The sequence below is a fragment of the Harpia harpyja genome, chromosome 5 (assembly GCF_026419915.1).
Source record: "Harpia harpyja isolate bHarHar1 chromosome 5, bHarHar1 primary haplotype, whole genome shotgun sequence".
Taxonomy (NCBI): Eukaryota; Metazoa; Chordata; class Aves; order Accipitriformes; family Accipitridae; genus Harpia; species Harpia harpyja.
Genome location: NC_068944.1, coordinates 55,271,874 through 55,289,078, shown reverse-complemented (window position 1 = coordinate 55,289,078; position 17,205 = coordinate 55,271,874). Strand labels below are relative to the sequence as shown.

Genomic DNA, 17,205 nt, shown 5'->3' with positions numbered 1-17,205 from the left:
TAAATGCATGCTGGGAAAAGGGTTGAAGAGCTTCCAGGAAAGATGGCCACTTCCCACTGCCAGAACAATACGTTTACCCCACAACCCCGTCACTGTCCACATCTGAGGAGCATATGGGAAAGAGGACCATCGGGAGCAGGCTGAATGAATTGTATGGAGTCAGCAGCACACTTATCCACCCTCTTTCTCAGGTCTTCATCAGGCCCTGGTAAGGACAAACTGCAGGGCAGAAAGCTTAAACACCTGGCATCCAGTAGAGATGCAGGAAGGCAGAGGCTTCCAGAAGGCAGCGGAACTACACACATATACAACACCATCCAGATGATAGTCACATACCGAAAGTGTCCCAGAAGCCATGAAGTATGACACTCTCTTGCCACTGGGAATAAAAAACAAACCTAAGAGCAGCCCACCCACCCAAAGGACTGGAACACAACTGCTCCCCACAGTAGACAGCAGAGCAGCATCGATTGCATTGATCAGGAGACCACTCAGCTCACAGAACTGCATGGAAAACCACTGTGGTTCTTTGAAAAGTAGTCCCTAATTATCAACACAATTCTAAAATATCAGGACTAATGAGCTTTGGGCCTAATTCTAAGTAATTACACATTACTGCTGCTGCAGCAGCTGTTAGCTCATTTCAGGGAATCCTACGCTAACCTGAAATGCTGAATAATGCTGACAGGCTAACAGTGAAAGAAAAAGGGAAAAAAAAAAAAAGGCACTCCACTATCTCATGAAACCAAAATACATTTTCAGCTTTAACTGAAAATACTTGCAAATTAAATAACTCAAATCAATAGAGCCCTTTACATGACAAAATCTTCCAGAAGAATGATTCATGCATATAAAATAAAAAAGGGTAAAGCAGCTTTGTGTTATTCATCCTCCAATTAGGTGCAATGCATAAAGACTTAGATTGAAAATGAAGGACAGCACCTTACAGCATTCTGGGCTCTTTAGAGCTTTGCATTTTGACAGATAGCCCTGCTAGACACCAACCACTGATGGGTGCCTAGGTAAAGGAAACCAAGTGAGGATCCTCAGTAAGCCAGGGTGATGGCCTCAGGACATGGGTTTCTCAGCAAGTCAGAGACAGAACCACTAAACAAACATGCCAAAGAGAGGAGAGGAGAAAAAAAAAAATCACATTTCTCAATAGAAGGATCAAGTTTGCTCCATTTTCTCCAGAAGCAAAGAAATAAATATTTACAGCTAAATTCATGTTTATTTAACAGCTGGAGTTAAACTAAGATGGATGACTGAGACAACTGGATGGTCCAGGGCATTGCCAGCAGCACAGTACAATTTCGCTGGTGATCTGTGGCCTGTAAAAAGGTAAGACAGTGATTTCTTCCTTAAAAAAGAAAGTGCACATTTAAACCTGAACACATACCCGTTCTTTTGGAAAATGTGCAGCTCGCTTAGATAGAGTTTATTGCCCATAAGTGTTCAAAATAAAACACAATCTTTATTGGTTGTGCATCAAAATTATTTAGCAGGAGCCACTCTTTAAGTGCAGGTATTGTAAGGTAAGTCACAAGCACTAGGTGAATAAAGGGAATTTTTCTGCTTAAGTTCAATAACTGTATCTAATAAATTATAATTGAATCACACCCTTTCAGAGAAAATACCACACTTTCCAAAAGGAACAAGCTGTAATTTCAGAGCACACTTTGTACTTGAAAGAATTAAGAGTATTTTGTCTTTTGGAATTTTAAGATACTTTCACCAAAGGTGGATAAATTACAGGTTTTTTCCACTACAAAATCTGTAATCATGCCCACTCTGAAATAGTAGGTTTTGCTATAATGAGGAGCTAAAACACATTCCAACAAATTTAACTATGCTTTAATCTATCAACAAACGAGGAAAAACTACTTCCTCTCCAAGGAAATATTTAAATGCATTACATCACCTCATTCCCTGTTAAACCATACCAATCCAAACTCTTCACCCGACTACATGAAACAAAGCTGGATTGTAGGGTCCTGATTTGATGTCAGCTGGATTGGGACAAATCTGGAATTACTCCAAAGTAAATCAATTGAGGTATTCCAGGCCTACGCCAGGGAAAACTGAATCAGAATCTGACCCTAGACTTCTAGGAATTATGCCAAAAATTATATATAAATCCTTTCACCCTATACCTTAGAACAAAGACACTGACTATTGGCATTGCATTTCCTTGCTGTAAGTAGCTCAGAAAAAAAGCTAAGTAAAATCAGTAAAGATACAAGGATTACTCTTAATCTTTCTACGCTATACACCTGTATCTACACAGCAGAACAGTTTCTCTGAACTTTATAAAGAGAAATACACCACTTACATGTTACTATTTGCATTTGCCTTAGTAAACCTATTTTCTGGAATATAAATCAGCGAGGTTGTAGTATCTGAGTTTCACCTCATATCTACTTGCCCATCTGCAGAATTAAAGTAAATAAATACTTTTGCTGGTTTCTACTTTCAGTAATAAAGTGTATTGAAAAGACTAATATTGGGATTTTTTTCCTATAAACTTGGGAAAAAACCAAAGGTCTGTTCTGAAATGCAATTCTGTAGCAATAGTATTGCAGCAATCACTGTGTCTGTTCCTGTGCAAATGGGTTCCTTTCCAAAATTCAAGAATACATGCCATGACAACACCCCCAATTACCAATTCACCAAATTAACCACAGCAAAAGAGAAATCAAACAACCTTTTCTAGCTGGTGCATCACCACGAACAGTGAAGACTTCTGGTGCAGCAACCCTGTTCTGAAAGCAGCTGGTGCAGGTTTGAACCCTGAGTTGTGTAACAGCAAGTGCAACTTGGCCTTATATTTGAAATTCAGTTTCATCAATAACATACAAGCCAGCTTTCGCTCTCCAAATGCCTTAGTCCACACCATAAGGATGGAAAGAGACTGTGGCAGGGAGGAACGGGTCTGCTGGCTGTCTAACACAAACTGATTCAGTTAGTTACCCACCCAGGACTATGCCACAGCACAGTTCCTTAAATAGATGAACTTTTGTATCATCCTCTTTAACTGTCTCCATAGATAGTCTCCCAATACATAAATTTACAGGTACAGCATTTGTATTATGTTTTTAAGTGTTGGCACTCAGGATACTTATACATTTCCAAAATCATTATGTATTAACACACAAATTTCTGGCAAGATGTTGTGCTATTTTCCCTGCTAATTTTGATGTGATATACTTGTACATATCTGTATGTGACAGGCAGTATCACAGAAAGGTTAATAAGCTCAGAAGCATGTGTCATTGTATTCAAAATAGTCACTCTGAAGCAACTCCAAAGTTGTGCAATTAGTAGTTTTCTTAAGTTTATTCAAAATGCAATAGTTTGTTAAACTCCACTGTACCTTCATGCATGACCTGCCAAAGCAGATGTGTTTTGGAGGTTAAAAGTCTTTGGAGTGCAAGATACTAAAAGCATGAGATACAGAGCCAAAGACTTATCTTCAAGGGGACCTATGTCAGGAGTGAATTTCCAGAAGACCTGAACAGCCAACAGCCCTGTCACTTTCTGGAGATACTGGTAAGTTTGATAAAGTTTTCTCCAACATGAGCACTGGAAGCTGATTTTAGAAAATTCATGTACTTAGACAGCTACACACCCTTCATACACATACATATCCCAGAGACAGTAAACAGTTTAAATTTAACACAGGTAATCTCATCTGAAATATATGAGCATATGCAAATCACTAGTGTTAATGGGAGGTAGTAATAGCTTTTTCTACCTACTAACCTGTCGACTTTATTTTTTAGAAACATACCACGTTAAGCTGCACTAAAAGCAATTCTAGTGTACTCATATTCAAATCCACCACAGCTTTGAGACCCACAACGTACTCCGAAGTTCTAAAACGTGAGTTACAGTGGTCATCACTGCATTAACTCCAGTATTTAAATTATGTCATCCATTTCCTTACTATGATGTTGGTTTGCTATACGTAATCCCTTCAATTCCCTAGCAGCACAGCCACTTCAAAGAAAAAAAAAAAAAAAGTACTAGATACTATCCTAGCTGGTACAGAACAAAACTATTATTTACATTTCAACAACGCACTAACTGGTGCTTTGCCAAGAGTTCAACCTGACATTCAGTTTCCAAGTTCATTTTGCAGCCTAGAAATCCCTTGCATATCTTCTTTCCCTTCTCTCTCCACACAGCAAATTCAGCTGATTTGATCTATAAACAACCATAACATTCACAATCTTAATGTAAATTTTCTAGAATATAGCTGTACTAGTATAAATACTCAGTCTGGGGTCTGCAGTTTCCTAGTGGTTATAGAACATGTGAAGACAGTTCATGAAAGAACTCCAGAAGAAAAAACTGCTTTAGTTTGTTTGAGGGAAGGCAGCAATGAAGTTAAATACACATTGACTACCATTGATCTGGGCGTACATGACAGTGCCTGCCCACAAGAGTTAGAAAACAGCTCTTCACTGCTATCACTACCTTACTAAAAAGTGGAATAACAGTGAAATTATGACTATGTAAAGCAACTGTTTACCTATGTACTATGTGCTATTCATATTTCCTGTCCCAACTGTTCCTCCTTACCATCAAGCAATAATGAAATGAAAAACAGTTAGATGGGAAGCTGTCTTTGGTATGCATAGATACAGACACACATATATACACACACACAAACTAAAGAACTAGCTTTCTACACCAATACAGCACAACAGGTAAGTAGGTCTGCTGCTTCCTTACTTGTTAAGTAACACCACAATCCTCCAAGCAAGGGAATCTAAAGCAACAAAGTAGGAAATAGGGAACTGCAGTTTTAAATGAGTAAAAGCAGCAACATCAGCTTCCTCTGAGATGAAAACTCTTCCCCTCCACAAGGGCAACACTACTAAACTGTCAACTTTTGAACTACTTCACAGGCAAAAATGGGAATAACAACAAAAGTAGGATATGTATGGATGTTAAGTGTCAAAGAAATGTGTAAGAGGCAGCTCACTAAAGTGAAATTGTATTGCCGGACAGAACTCATACAGAGATGAGCACAGAAACATGACTACCCGTGCAGAAAAGACAAACGCCTGCTTTTGGTTAAAATAAATAACACAGATTTTGTTAACACTGGCATTTGGTATAGGTTTATAAGTTTTCATGTGCATGACTAAAGAGAAATGTGCATATTTGGGGGTCAAACAGTTTTACTGGCTGTTGGCATACATAATTTGATTTCTAATTTTTTTTTAATGGAACATAACTTGCCAGTGGCAAGTTACAGTCACATACCAGAATCAATTTTAGAGAATGCTATGGAAGTAAAAATAAAAGAGGAAGGGGGGAAAGACACAGAGAGAGAAATGGGTTAAAATGACTGTTACTTGTGCCCTATTTGATAACAATAAAATATTCTCAACAATATGCAGGTTTCCACAACCAAAACATAGTGAAACACTTCAGCCAGGACATACTCCCAGCATGGCTTGCAGATTCTATGCCAACAAATCTCTACTCCTAATATACTCCAGTTCTAGGGAGTCTCACAGATTGATATCTAGCTCTTCTTTTCAGAAATGCTAGCCCATGTGCAACAAGCTCATAACACTTCAATTTTCAGCAAATGAAAATAATTATTTTCCATCAACAATGATAGTGTTGAGAAAATTTTTATGAACATGTTTATGAACATTTGTTGATTTAACACTAAATTTTGAGATTCTGAATTCTCACCATGTTATTTCTCAACCAACTCAGTTTTGAAAATGGACCCAGTCTGCTTCTTCACTCTACATTGAACTGAAATTGCAGAGTGCATTGACATGGCATCACAATAGACCGACACCAGGTCTTGAATATCCTCTAGTCCCAGAAGACAACTCTTGGAAGAAAAAAAAAAAAGCATTGGCTATCATTCAGTTCAGCAGGTCAGCTGATAACCACTCAATATATAATTTAGTGTGATGAGACTGATCAGACAAGAATGCATTTCGACAACACAGCAAAGCAGAGCTGAGCCTTTCCTACACTTGGTGTCTTCTCTGTATGCCATCTTTGGTCCTCACTGGCTCACCCAGCAAACTAATTCAACCCACTAACCCAGAACAAAGAAATCAAGCAACTTCATCACCTTCCGGGGGCTGGTTCTTTTTTCTGCAAGATAAGCAAATTGTCCAATTCACCTCACAGCAAGACACATGCCAGCATGTGGGAAGAAATAGGCTAAAGCTGGAAGCAAGATCGAAGGCACTGAGTGAGCTCCATCAGTCAAGTAAACTGAAGGGAAGACTACAAGAATCAGGGCAAAATACTCACAAGCCTGAGAAAAGCTGCTGAGATATTATTGCACGAGTTTGACAAAATCGTATTTTACAGAACTTGGGAACACTGACAGAGGAAGAAGAGACCTAACATGGAAGAGTGAGGAGGTTACAAAAAGAAGAAGAATCAACTTCTACAGCCAAATATCAAAGCAGAATTATAGCTAAACTGGAGTTCTAAGTAGAAAGGAAGAAGCCCACATTTTCAGTGTTTAAAAAAGAAAAAAAAAATCTTAGAAATAAAAAAGAAAGAAAAGAAAGAAAAAATAGGGAATAAACAAAAATAAAGGAGGGGGAAGTGGGAGATTAATTTAAAAGTGTCTGCCCAAAAGCCAAAGGCTTTAAAAAAGTACAAATCAGAAACACATGTCGCATAAAGCACTGATTTCTGCCGAAATACAATCCAGAAAACTGCAAGCCCCATATCCACATCTATTTTAGAACAAACCCATGAAATAACTGTGTTCTAGTAATCTGCTCTGAAGAAAAAAAAAAATAATAATTTTCAAAGCATAGGAAAAAATAATAATAAACTACTAAGACTGAAATATTATGACAGATTCAAGAAATTCAGCGCTATGCAGGATTCCCCAAAAGATTCATACATGTGGAAAACTACTCTGTGTCCAAAAATCAAGATTATATCTTTCCAAAACACAGCATCCTGACAAGGTTCCACAAAAAAAAAAAAAAAAAAGAGAGATTTCTCAGCTAGTCAGGTGTTCCAGGGCAAACAAATGAAATTCTTCATGTAAGCATGCTACTCTCATCTGATTAAAGTATGTATTTAGAATTACCTGTAAAGGTACGAAAGCTTACAGGACCACTACCCACTACCCCAAAAAACCACCTCTCCCCTTCACATCCATCAGGTGACTTTAATCTCTTCTCACCTAACCTATTTGTCCATTTGGTTGCACCAGCCTTCCTCCATGTACTACTCCTATCAGCATTATCCTTTCCTCTTGCTACTTGAGAAAGGCAGATCTCCAACTGATGTTCTGCATAAGACCAACTAACTTCAAAAGGCACACTCCAAACACATTTCTTGTGCTAAGCTAGCAACACCATAAATCTGATACAAATTGTGAAGTGCCTACTTTTGCAAATATACTCGGGACTCTACAGCAAGTCAGAGAGGACTCCAGAAGAGCTCTCTTGGAAACGTACATCTCCTGCAACTATCCAGTTAACTCAAACTTTACCTGCTAAAGGAAGAAAATTGGAGCTGCAGTCTCTGCAGCTGCAGGGTTGTTTAACAGCCTATAGAAAGGTCATATGTTAAATGACATACAGAGCTAGCACGACACAAGCATTTAAAAAAAGCTCAGCCTCCAAACCTGGGAGTTAAAATGAAGTTCATGTGCACTTATACATATAAAGAATCAAAACATTAATGTATATAACCCATGTTTATACATAAGTAAATATATTTCTGTCCTTCTTAAATTTAAAGGACAATTAAGCTGTCTTTTTGGAGGGCAATGGGTTGTTTAAAACTTAAAAGTGTTATTTCCTCTTTGGCGAGGCCATGTTTTTGAATGCACAACAGACATCTTAAAAAGTCAATGAGCCAGTCTAAGCCAATATAGCCAAACAGTAATAAAAAACAAATAATCTTTAATTCTAAATATTTAAATTCCAGAAAAGCAAAAAAGCAATTTAGAATAGATCACAAGAAGCCTAGTCCATATGCCTAAAACAAACCGATTGTAGGAGAGCACTAAAAGATACAGAGTACCACAAGTCATGACAAGGCAACTAGGGAACCTGCGGTCTTGAACCTCAACAAAACCCCAACAGTTGGCAGGCTTTATTACTTCTGAAGAAAGTTGGTTTTAAACAGCAGTCCTCCACCAGTACAGCAGCTATAAGATAATATGTCCATGTCAAATTAGCTTTACAGCTACAAGCACTACATTATGAAGACTGCCCTTCAACCATTTTTTGCAAACTGAAGCAAACCATCAGTTTAGAAAGAGGTAGCTCGGGACAGAAGGAACAAGAGAACAGGAATTTTAGAGCTAGACTTCTAAAATGTGAAAAGCAGAAACTTCTTGCTCTCTACCAGTATCAAATTAGGTTTCCACAGTACCTAGGAGAACAAAATAAACAGCAGCAACACTATGAGGTATCTACACAGGATAATGAAACCTTGAGGTTTGTCAGTAGGAAGGACATAAGGACTTCACTTGTTCATGCCTAAGAAAGAAATTTCATGATGACAATCTGAAGTGCAGCTGCACTGCTTAGTCTTGCCTCTGTCCATTACCTTCTTTATCACTGCATCCTCATATGCCTAAAATTCTTCCAATTTACTCTGAAGTCTTCTTGACAAATGATCTCATATCAAAATGTTCTGCTGTTTATACAGAGTTCAAGACACTGCTGGAAGTAGGATATAAGTATTAATTTGCTGTCTCCTGTCCACACCAAATATGTAGATATCAAGCGCTGGTATTTGCCTGTAATATGGGACCTGCTTGACTACCACAGACAGTTTTCCTTTTTCTTCTAGTTCGAGAGAGAGTACATTCTGAGAGAGCAACTCCAGACTATTTGCAGAATGTTTGCTACTTAAATCATTATAAAAATGAACAGAGTGATAAAAATCTATCATTCTGGAAGCTTAGATTATGCTTTCTTACCATGTAAACTTTTTCCTGAACCCTTGGATAAGATGAACATACAAATTTACTACAGTCTCAGAAAATACTAGAGGGATGTGCTTTCATAAAGGAGGAGAGGGGAAAATAAAAAAAGTGGTGCTTGCATCATGTCCATAATGAGATGTTTCATGAGATGACTACTGTCACAGACACACTAACTATGAAAAGCGGAGAAGCAGGCATTAAATGTGGGTTAGACAGACTTTCTGAACCTAGACAGCCAGAACAACTTCTGAGAAAAAACTCAACTGGTCTAGTGGGATTCACTGTGCTCTTAATCTGAGACGACACCATGGCTAGTGATCACAGAGTATTGATTCTGTTAACAACTCAAGACAACCATTCTCATTAATTTCAGTTCGCAGCTGGAGCACAATTACCATGCTCCTAGAGTACATTTTCCTTTTAGTTTCACCCAAAAGGGATCCAGCTTATTAGTTCTGAGACCATCCCGCAATGGAGGTCAAAGCACAGTAAGCCTGGGCAGCCAGGAGATCTCTTCAAAAGCACAAATTTGATCTGAGCTACACCACAAAGAGGTACACAGAGAAGGTCTTGTTCAGAAAACAACGGGGAAGCTGAGAAAAGGCAACATTTACTAACTAGATACTATTGCTCCAGCTGCTTACAAGCACTGGAGGGAAAACTGTAACTACACACGCAGCTCCTGGCAGACTCCTTATCTTGCAACACCTACACTGAGCCCATACCCTTGCCTTGCGCACTCTTCATTACATTTACAATTTGCAAAGTGCATCCATTTGAACATAAAAAAAACTATTGAAAATCATTGGTGTTACACAATCTCAATACATTTTGTAATAATGACCAGGCTGATTTTAGAATCATGGAATCATTTAGGTTGGAAAGGACCTTTAAGATCATAAGAGTCCAACCATTAACTGTTTTGACAATATCCCTCTTCAAATGAGCTGCATTCAAAATCTGAGCTCCTTAGTAAGAACACAGCCCCAACTACATTTTTGACTGCTTTTCTGTTCCTGAATCTGCTACCACAGTAAACATGCCTGACACAGTGTACTTGGCTTCTCTTTTTAAAGACATATAATGTTGACATTTGCAGGACTAAATATTTCAATGAATGAAACTATCAAGTTTTAAATCTTTCTAATAGCATTTAATTTTCAGCCAGTTGGAGAAAGTGTTTACAAGTCAAGCTGGCAGAAAGAAAGGAAAACTTGTTTACACCTTTCACGTAAATATGTACTGTCATGATAAAAAACTGGGAAAATGTTACAATAACCAGAAAGTTCTGTTACAATAACCAGAAAGTTCTGTTACAATAACCAGAAAGTTCTGTTACAATAACCAGAAAGTTCTGTTACAGTGGGCACTCATACCTTCCCTGTCTTGCTTGGTTGTCCACTGTTTGGCTGCTTAGAACAGTGTCCTCCTAGTCAGATCCGTCTCACATAAATAGTTACATGTATTCTGAAGATACTGGGACAGTTTATCATGCCTTGTCCCTAAGGGTGTTCTCAGAAGCTAGGTACAGCACTGCCAATGAAGATGTCACCCAGTATTGCATGGAGCAGAAAGCAAAAGTGCTTACTATCCCAAGTCTCATTCTTTAGCAGAAACACCTAAAAGCAAGGCTCACACACAAAGCACTAGGATTGAGTCAGGACTGCTCCTCTATCTTTGCCTGTAGGCAGCACACCAACATTGGAAGCTCTGCTAGGGGCCAGCACAAGCACAGAAGGAATCAAGTGGGACCACTCATACCTCTCATAGTAATCAGCTTCAGACATTTGAAATCACCATGACTTAGCCCTGAAAAGGACTTCAAAAAGAAACATGCTGACAAATTCACATGAAAACTGTCCAAAATTACTAACATGGTAACAGGCACTTAGGTAAGCAAGCCAGCTATTCAGGTTGAGGCAACACAATGGCAGTGGAAGGACTTCTACAGCTAGACTATTAAGAAACATGCCCATAGGTGTCTGAACAAATTCACAGCAAAGGCAGTTTCTTCTTTTGCAAGCAGAATTATTGCAATCTAAAATGTCAGATACCTTGCTTTTAAAGTCTTTTCATATGAAAGTGCTTAGTAGAAAAAAATAGGTAAGTTACATAGTCACTCTTGCTTGCCCAGCTAACACATATGAATATTAATCCAGCTTTAAGCAAAGCTGTTCAGTATCTCCTCTTCAGCCACTCATGTGAAAACCCTGGAAATACAAAGACAAGTGTCTGAACCAAATGCTGCAAGGCCTTCTCTAGCAGCTCTTGCAGCCTGCCTTTACTAATTCCTCTACTGAAAGAATAAGTTTAATAAATGTTTTTGCAAGAGTTTTGTGGGACATGGTATTTCTCCCTCAGAAAGATAATATCCTTGAAAGAGACTCTCCTACCTAAAACACTTTTCACATGAAACAATTCATAGAAAACATAAGAACTCTTCAGACTGGAGTTCTTGACAGAAAATGGCATAAAACCCAACCAAAGGCTCTGCCAAACCTTCCTGAACCTTTGGAAAAGATTAAACTACTTAAAGTCCAATTTAGACAAAGGAATTTATTTTAATTAAAAGTAATAGGGAAAACTGTTCTTGTTACTTATATATACTTATTTGTATGCACGCACACACAGAAACAGATAAAATTCCCTTTGTTATATTAAGCTATTAAAACACAAATAAAAGCAGCATGAACTGACCGCTTGATGATGAATTTCATATTCATTGTTAACCTGAGATTATGATTCAAGACTAGCTGATGACATAGCTTGCTTCCTGCAGTGCAGCTCTCAATTTAATCTTCACCTTAAACTTTGCATACAAGTGTTAAAACTCCGTATCAGATTTACTGAACTAAAGATACCACTGTGCAAATGCATAAGTACCAAATGAAAATATTTTAAAAATAAAGACCTTGAGCTTCTACATGAGCAAATGAAAAGCAGAAAGGTGGGTCACTAAAGGCAGTTAGTCCTCTGACTTCAAGTCTTACCACATTTTTGTTGTCACTGAACAGCATACGTATACACTCAAACGGAGAAAAGAGCACTGCTTGTCCATACAGCCACATTCAATTAAACTACTACAACCCAGGTGAGAAGGAGAAAAACAGCAAAGCACTGCTTTGGACCTGGAGCTAGCTTTACCACCTAAGCAAAAACTTTATATAACTATACCCTCATCAAACACAAGCCTCCTGTCTTCACTTTCAAAGTCCTTCATAACCTGTCTGCACACTAATCTACCATCTCAATCATTTCCCAGTCAAGATCAATTTCTGCTTTGAGCATTCTTTGATGGCAGTCTCTACTGATTTTCAGATAAGAATACGACAGTATGCATCTGCTATTCTGAGAGTCATTGCTTGTGGGCTGGTCTCCACTGTTTCCACAAAGTTATATTCCTTCAAAACCTCCTTCATAATGCCTCATAAAAGGAACAGCGTTTAATTGCCTGTATGGTGATCCAAACAACTACCTGATTTCCCTGTGCCCCTGTAAGTGCTTGTATCTAACAGTCTTCCCTGATTTCATAATTAGTTATCCTTGGGGTAGAGAGAGTTTTCATCTTCATACACATCAGCATATTCCTGATGCACTGCATCCTGATTAAAGGCAAGGACTCAAAAGTGAAGCAGTAATACAGATACTGCATTTCTCGTTAAATCTCCTCATTTGCATCAGTTCCAAGACTAAAAACCACAGAATTGAAGGTTGAACATAAAGAAGATTAGTCTTGTGTTAGTTATAATGTCAGGAAGGTGAAGGAAACAGACACAGGCTTGTCCTTCCCAATTTGCACAGTCTGAATTTAAAGCCTCTGGTTTGGGCACAGAGGTATTGTGGCATGGAGGGGGGGAAGAGAAATGAGCAAAGAATTTCAAATAGCTTTAAAAAAAAGAAAGAAAGAATTTGGATAGAAAAGGAAAATGTTAAGAAACATCCAACAGGACAAAAAAGGAGAAAAACTCTAGGAGGAAAAACAGCATCAACAGAGGTTTAGCAAGGGGATTTCAATTCTAGATGAAAGTCCTGAGATTTAATATATAGAGATAAGTAACGAGAAAAATATAATACTAGAACTTTAACCACCCTCTAAAACAATCTAAACATGAAGAACAATCTCATGGGAGTCAATTACCATAACTTATCAAATACAAGTCAGGCAAACTTCAGAGCCACATTTAAGTGCGTAAGAATACATTTCAAATCGTACTTACCTACATATTTCATTAATTTTATAACATTATATATGGTCATACTTAAAACTCAGTGCTGCATAAGATTACATTCAGGAGCAAAAACACAGGCGCAGTTCCATTAAGCTGACAGATATCAGAAAGTAATGCAAAATGCCTCCCACCCAATTTCTACTTCAATTACTGGCATTAACCAAATTCATAACCAAAAGAGCACATACAAAGCATGTTCAATAGAACACCACTTTAATCACTGCAAAGTTCTGTTCCTGATGGACTTAAGTTTCATTTTCTTATAAAGTAGCCACATTTATTTAACTTTCTAGTTTTAGAAGTGGTAGTATCACCTGTAGAGAAGGAAAGGAAGAAAAAGCACAGAAAACAGGGGAATAGCAATGACCTTCAAAATGCTCAAACTGCAAAATTCACTAAAAAGACCACTAATTCTACACTGTGGATTTTGTATATCATTGGGTGAACTTACCACTTATACAACATTTCTGCTTAGAAAAGGGAATTATTAGCATAAAACTAGAAGTTGAGCCATTACTGTCTACTCCAAACTTTTCTCTCAGCTGAGGAGATGCTGCAATAGCTTAAACAACAACAAAAAAAACCCACCAAACTAACAATGACACAGCATCAGAATAAAGCACAGATGTACAAGAACATTCCCAGGGGACTGGCACTCTTCAAAAACATACAAAGGGAGAGAGTTTTTTGCTCACAAAAATCTCTAGGCTCCACTGGACAATAGCTTCAAACAATGCCATGTTTTTTAATCCCCATAGGTCATCAAAATAAACATTCTTTGAAATAGCCCCTTTCCAAAGAATACACAAAGTTGAGGTCAGAAACTTTATTTTTTCTCAGGTGAAATTGTGCTTGTGCTCATTAGAAGTTTCACCTGAGGAGGGAAATGCAGGATCAAGCCAATAAGTTTGAGAACTAAACTAAACTTTCTTGCTAATTATGCTCTTCACTGATATGAAGTTCTTTGCAGAACAGTTCCAGTTGGATCTAAATTCAATGAAAGGTCATTTTACTACCATTTTCCACAGAAATATTCTATTTCATTCAGGTTTTTCATTCACTGACTACAAAGACTTTTATGACAATTGGTTTTAGCCAAGTACATTGTCACACTGGAAGTTAGAACACAAGAATTTGTCAAAACATTTTCTTTTTATAAAACACTTTCAAATAGTAATTCAAGAAATAAAATTCAAGCTGTCAACTTTTTAAACCATGTCCTCAGAAAACAGCATAAAAGTGTTTTCATTTACATTCTTGTTAGTCAACGGTAATCCTTCTATGGCACAGACCCAAATTTTACCTTCCTGAGCGTACATACCACTGCATAATTTGTTCAAATGTCAGTTGCAATTTTCAAAAATCCTTTCTTGCCTCTGAATCTTAAACATCTGTAACAAATAATTGTTTTGAGAGTGCTTTACATTTGTGACACTTGACCTTTTGCTGTATGCACCACAAAATTTAAGTTTCAAATACCATGCAAGCAGGAAATCTGATCATTCCAGCAGTAGCCATCTGCATGGTCCAATATCAAATATTAGTTCTGGGTTGCACAAAGTCATGGGCTACAGATCTTTTTCTGCAACTTCTATAATTAGTTGCAATTTGCTGCTTCTAAAACACATTTCTCATGGAACATCTGGCCTCAAAATCTCACCTTAACATTGGAAAAGTACTTAGCATTGGCTGTTGGTGTGCGTACATGCGTGTATATGCACATACACACATAGATTAAGTGTAACTACAGAATGCAAGCATATGCTTTGTGGGTGGCATACCTGAGACTAGAGATTTCTACTCCAGCAACAAAAGCCTTTTAGCCCTGGAACTGTAAAAGAATATTACAAGAAATATCAAACATAAAGGAAAATTTTTTTTCCAATGTTCTTGCTGGCTCATATCTAATTATTGATTTTAAGTGTTAACAACTCATCAAGCACCTTATGAAACACTTGAGAGCTTTGAACAAATTGAAATTTTTTTTTGCATGATCCTTAATATAACTGGAGGACTCTGTTGAAATTGAAATGTGAACAAGGCTTTAACAAAAAAAAAAAAGCAAGCCACAAAACCTCTCTAGAGTTAAAGCACCACTGACTAAAAAAACAAGTTCAACATTAAGATACCCAAGTACTTTTTGTTAACTTAGACATATAACAAAATTGAGCCACTGCATATTTACATTAACATACCCAAGTACTTTTTGTTAACTAAGTTAGACATGTAACAAAATTGAGCCACTGCATATTTCAGCTTCATTGTGTCAGAAGGAAATCTTTCCTGAGCCTGTGAAACAGCATAATGGACAAATTATTGTGAGCAAATAAACAAAAGCCCTTTGAGACCCTTACATGTAAGAAGTCTTCCAAGTACACTCAAGCAAGTGCTATAACTTCTAAAGGGAAACGAGAATTACACTCCAGGATCTTTAAAGCATTCCTTCAATAATAACAACACATCTTTTGAAAAATGCCCAATGCTCAGTGGTAATGCACACAGCTGTCAGGCAACCAGCACTGCTTCTTAGGAGGCAGAAGCTTGAAGCACACAGGATGCTATATTCCTCTTGAAGTCCATTTCTTGTCTAGTTATAGGAAAATTCTGGCAGAGCACTATTAACAAGCTTTTACATCTGCAAGAACATAGCTACAGTTAATAAAGAATTTAAAATAAGCATAAAGGAAGATACTAGCCATGATGAGAATAACAACATTAGCCTCTTGGAAAATAACAGGGACCGCAGCTTCACATGCCTGATTCTTCAGAAGGCTTTAAAGAAAGTGACCATTCTCATCAACCTCTCCATGTTAGAAAAGCATTCATCAAATTTCTTACCTGAGCTCCATCCTTTAATTTCAAGATGCATTCCATTGTATTGATAGTGATGACAACTGGTTCCGATCCCAATTTTGTCCATGGCACATGAATCCGAAGTTCATGAATATGCCCACTTAAAAAAGTAAATGGTAGTTTCAGCTCCTAACAACAACAGAGGTGAATTAAATACTGAAATATATCAAAATTCAAGACACATTTGTAACTTAAAATTGTACAGTTCTAGCACAAAACATAATTCAAAATTTATTCTCCCTCTCCAAATCAGCAATGTCCCATGGGGCTTGGCAACTGGCTTTATAATCGCTTGCACACTTACATTACAATTAGTCTGTTCAAAGACGACATTTGGATTACCATGTCCTTGATAATAAAAGACAGTTTAAAACCACATCTCTTGCATGAAGTAACTGCAAAGTGTGTCACTATTCAAGGAGCAAGTAGGTATTAACCAGGTGAAAGTAAATACTTACATTGATAGGCAGCCTGCATTATTCCGAAGAACACAAATTTGGAACTAAACAAACATTGACAAAGCCACAGCAAGGCAATTTCTTCCAAAATATTTCAGTACTTTGAGTTGCAAGAGCTCAGTGCTCTTAAGATCAGCCCATTGTTGCCCCATTCACATCAAACTGCTCAGTAAATACAAAGTTACTAAATTCTTCATTGGCAAAACCTCCTCACCAAGGCCTACCGTGGATGTCACGCTGCTTTAAAAACTGGTCCAAGTCAGTCCAGAACTCCTAACAAATGCCTGGCACTCCACCCAGTCAATGCATAGATCACACCTCTATAGGACAGCCCCAGTGAGCCAGCTGCTGTATGCAGCAAGGCAGCAGGAAACAAGGTGCCAAGGTTTAGATAAATTCTTTGGATACAAAGTGTTGAAATTTGCCCAGTAGCTTCAGGGGTTCTCCTGGGAAGCATGAGCTTAACATTTATCAGACAGAACGGTCAGGCTAGAGACCTGGCCCCAGGACTAGAAATCAAGATTTAGAATAATGAAAATAGGTGCTTAGTGCAAAATAAAGAAACAATATTTGATATTATGCCAGAATTTTAAGTCAGCGTTCTCAATACTAAGTATTCTAATGATGAGGCTTCAACGATGATGTATCTTCTTACCTTTCTGATCTCCTATCCTGGCATTTTTGGCTATAAAGTTTTAAAGTTTTAATG

General features: G+C 37.7%; 1 protein-coding gene across 6 annotated transcripts in view; it reads right to left on the bottom strand.

The window, feature by feature from the left end:
- The window catches only part of VPS13B (vacuolar protein sorting 13 homolog B), a 486,767-nt gene that overhangs the window by 461,969 nt on the left and 7,593 nt on the right, over nucleotides 1-17,205 (bottom strand). For all 6 annotated transcript variants that reach the window (XM_052788600.1, XM_052788599.1, XM_052788598.1 and 3 more), the window contains exon 3: nucleotides 16,024-16,167. In XM_052788600.1, the coding sequence (XP_052644560.1) occupies nucleotides 16,024-16,167 (144 nt within the window). The remainder of the gene's footprint in view (nucleotides 1-16,023; nucleotides 16,168-17,205) is intronic.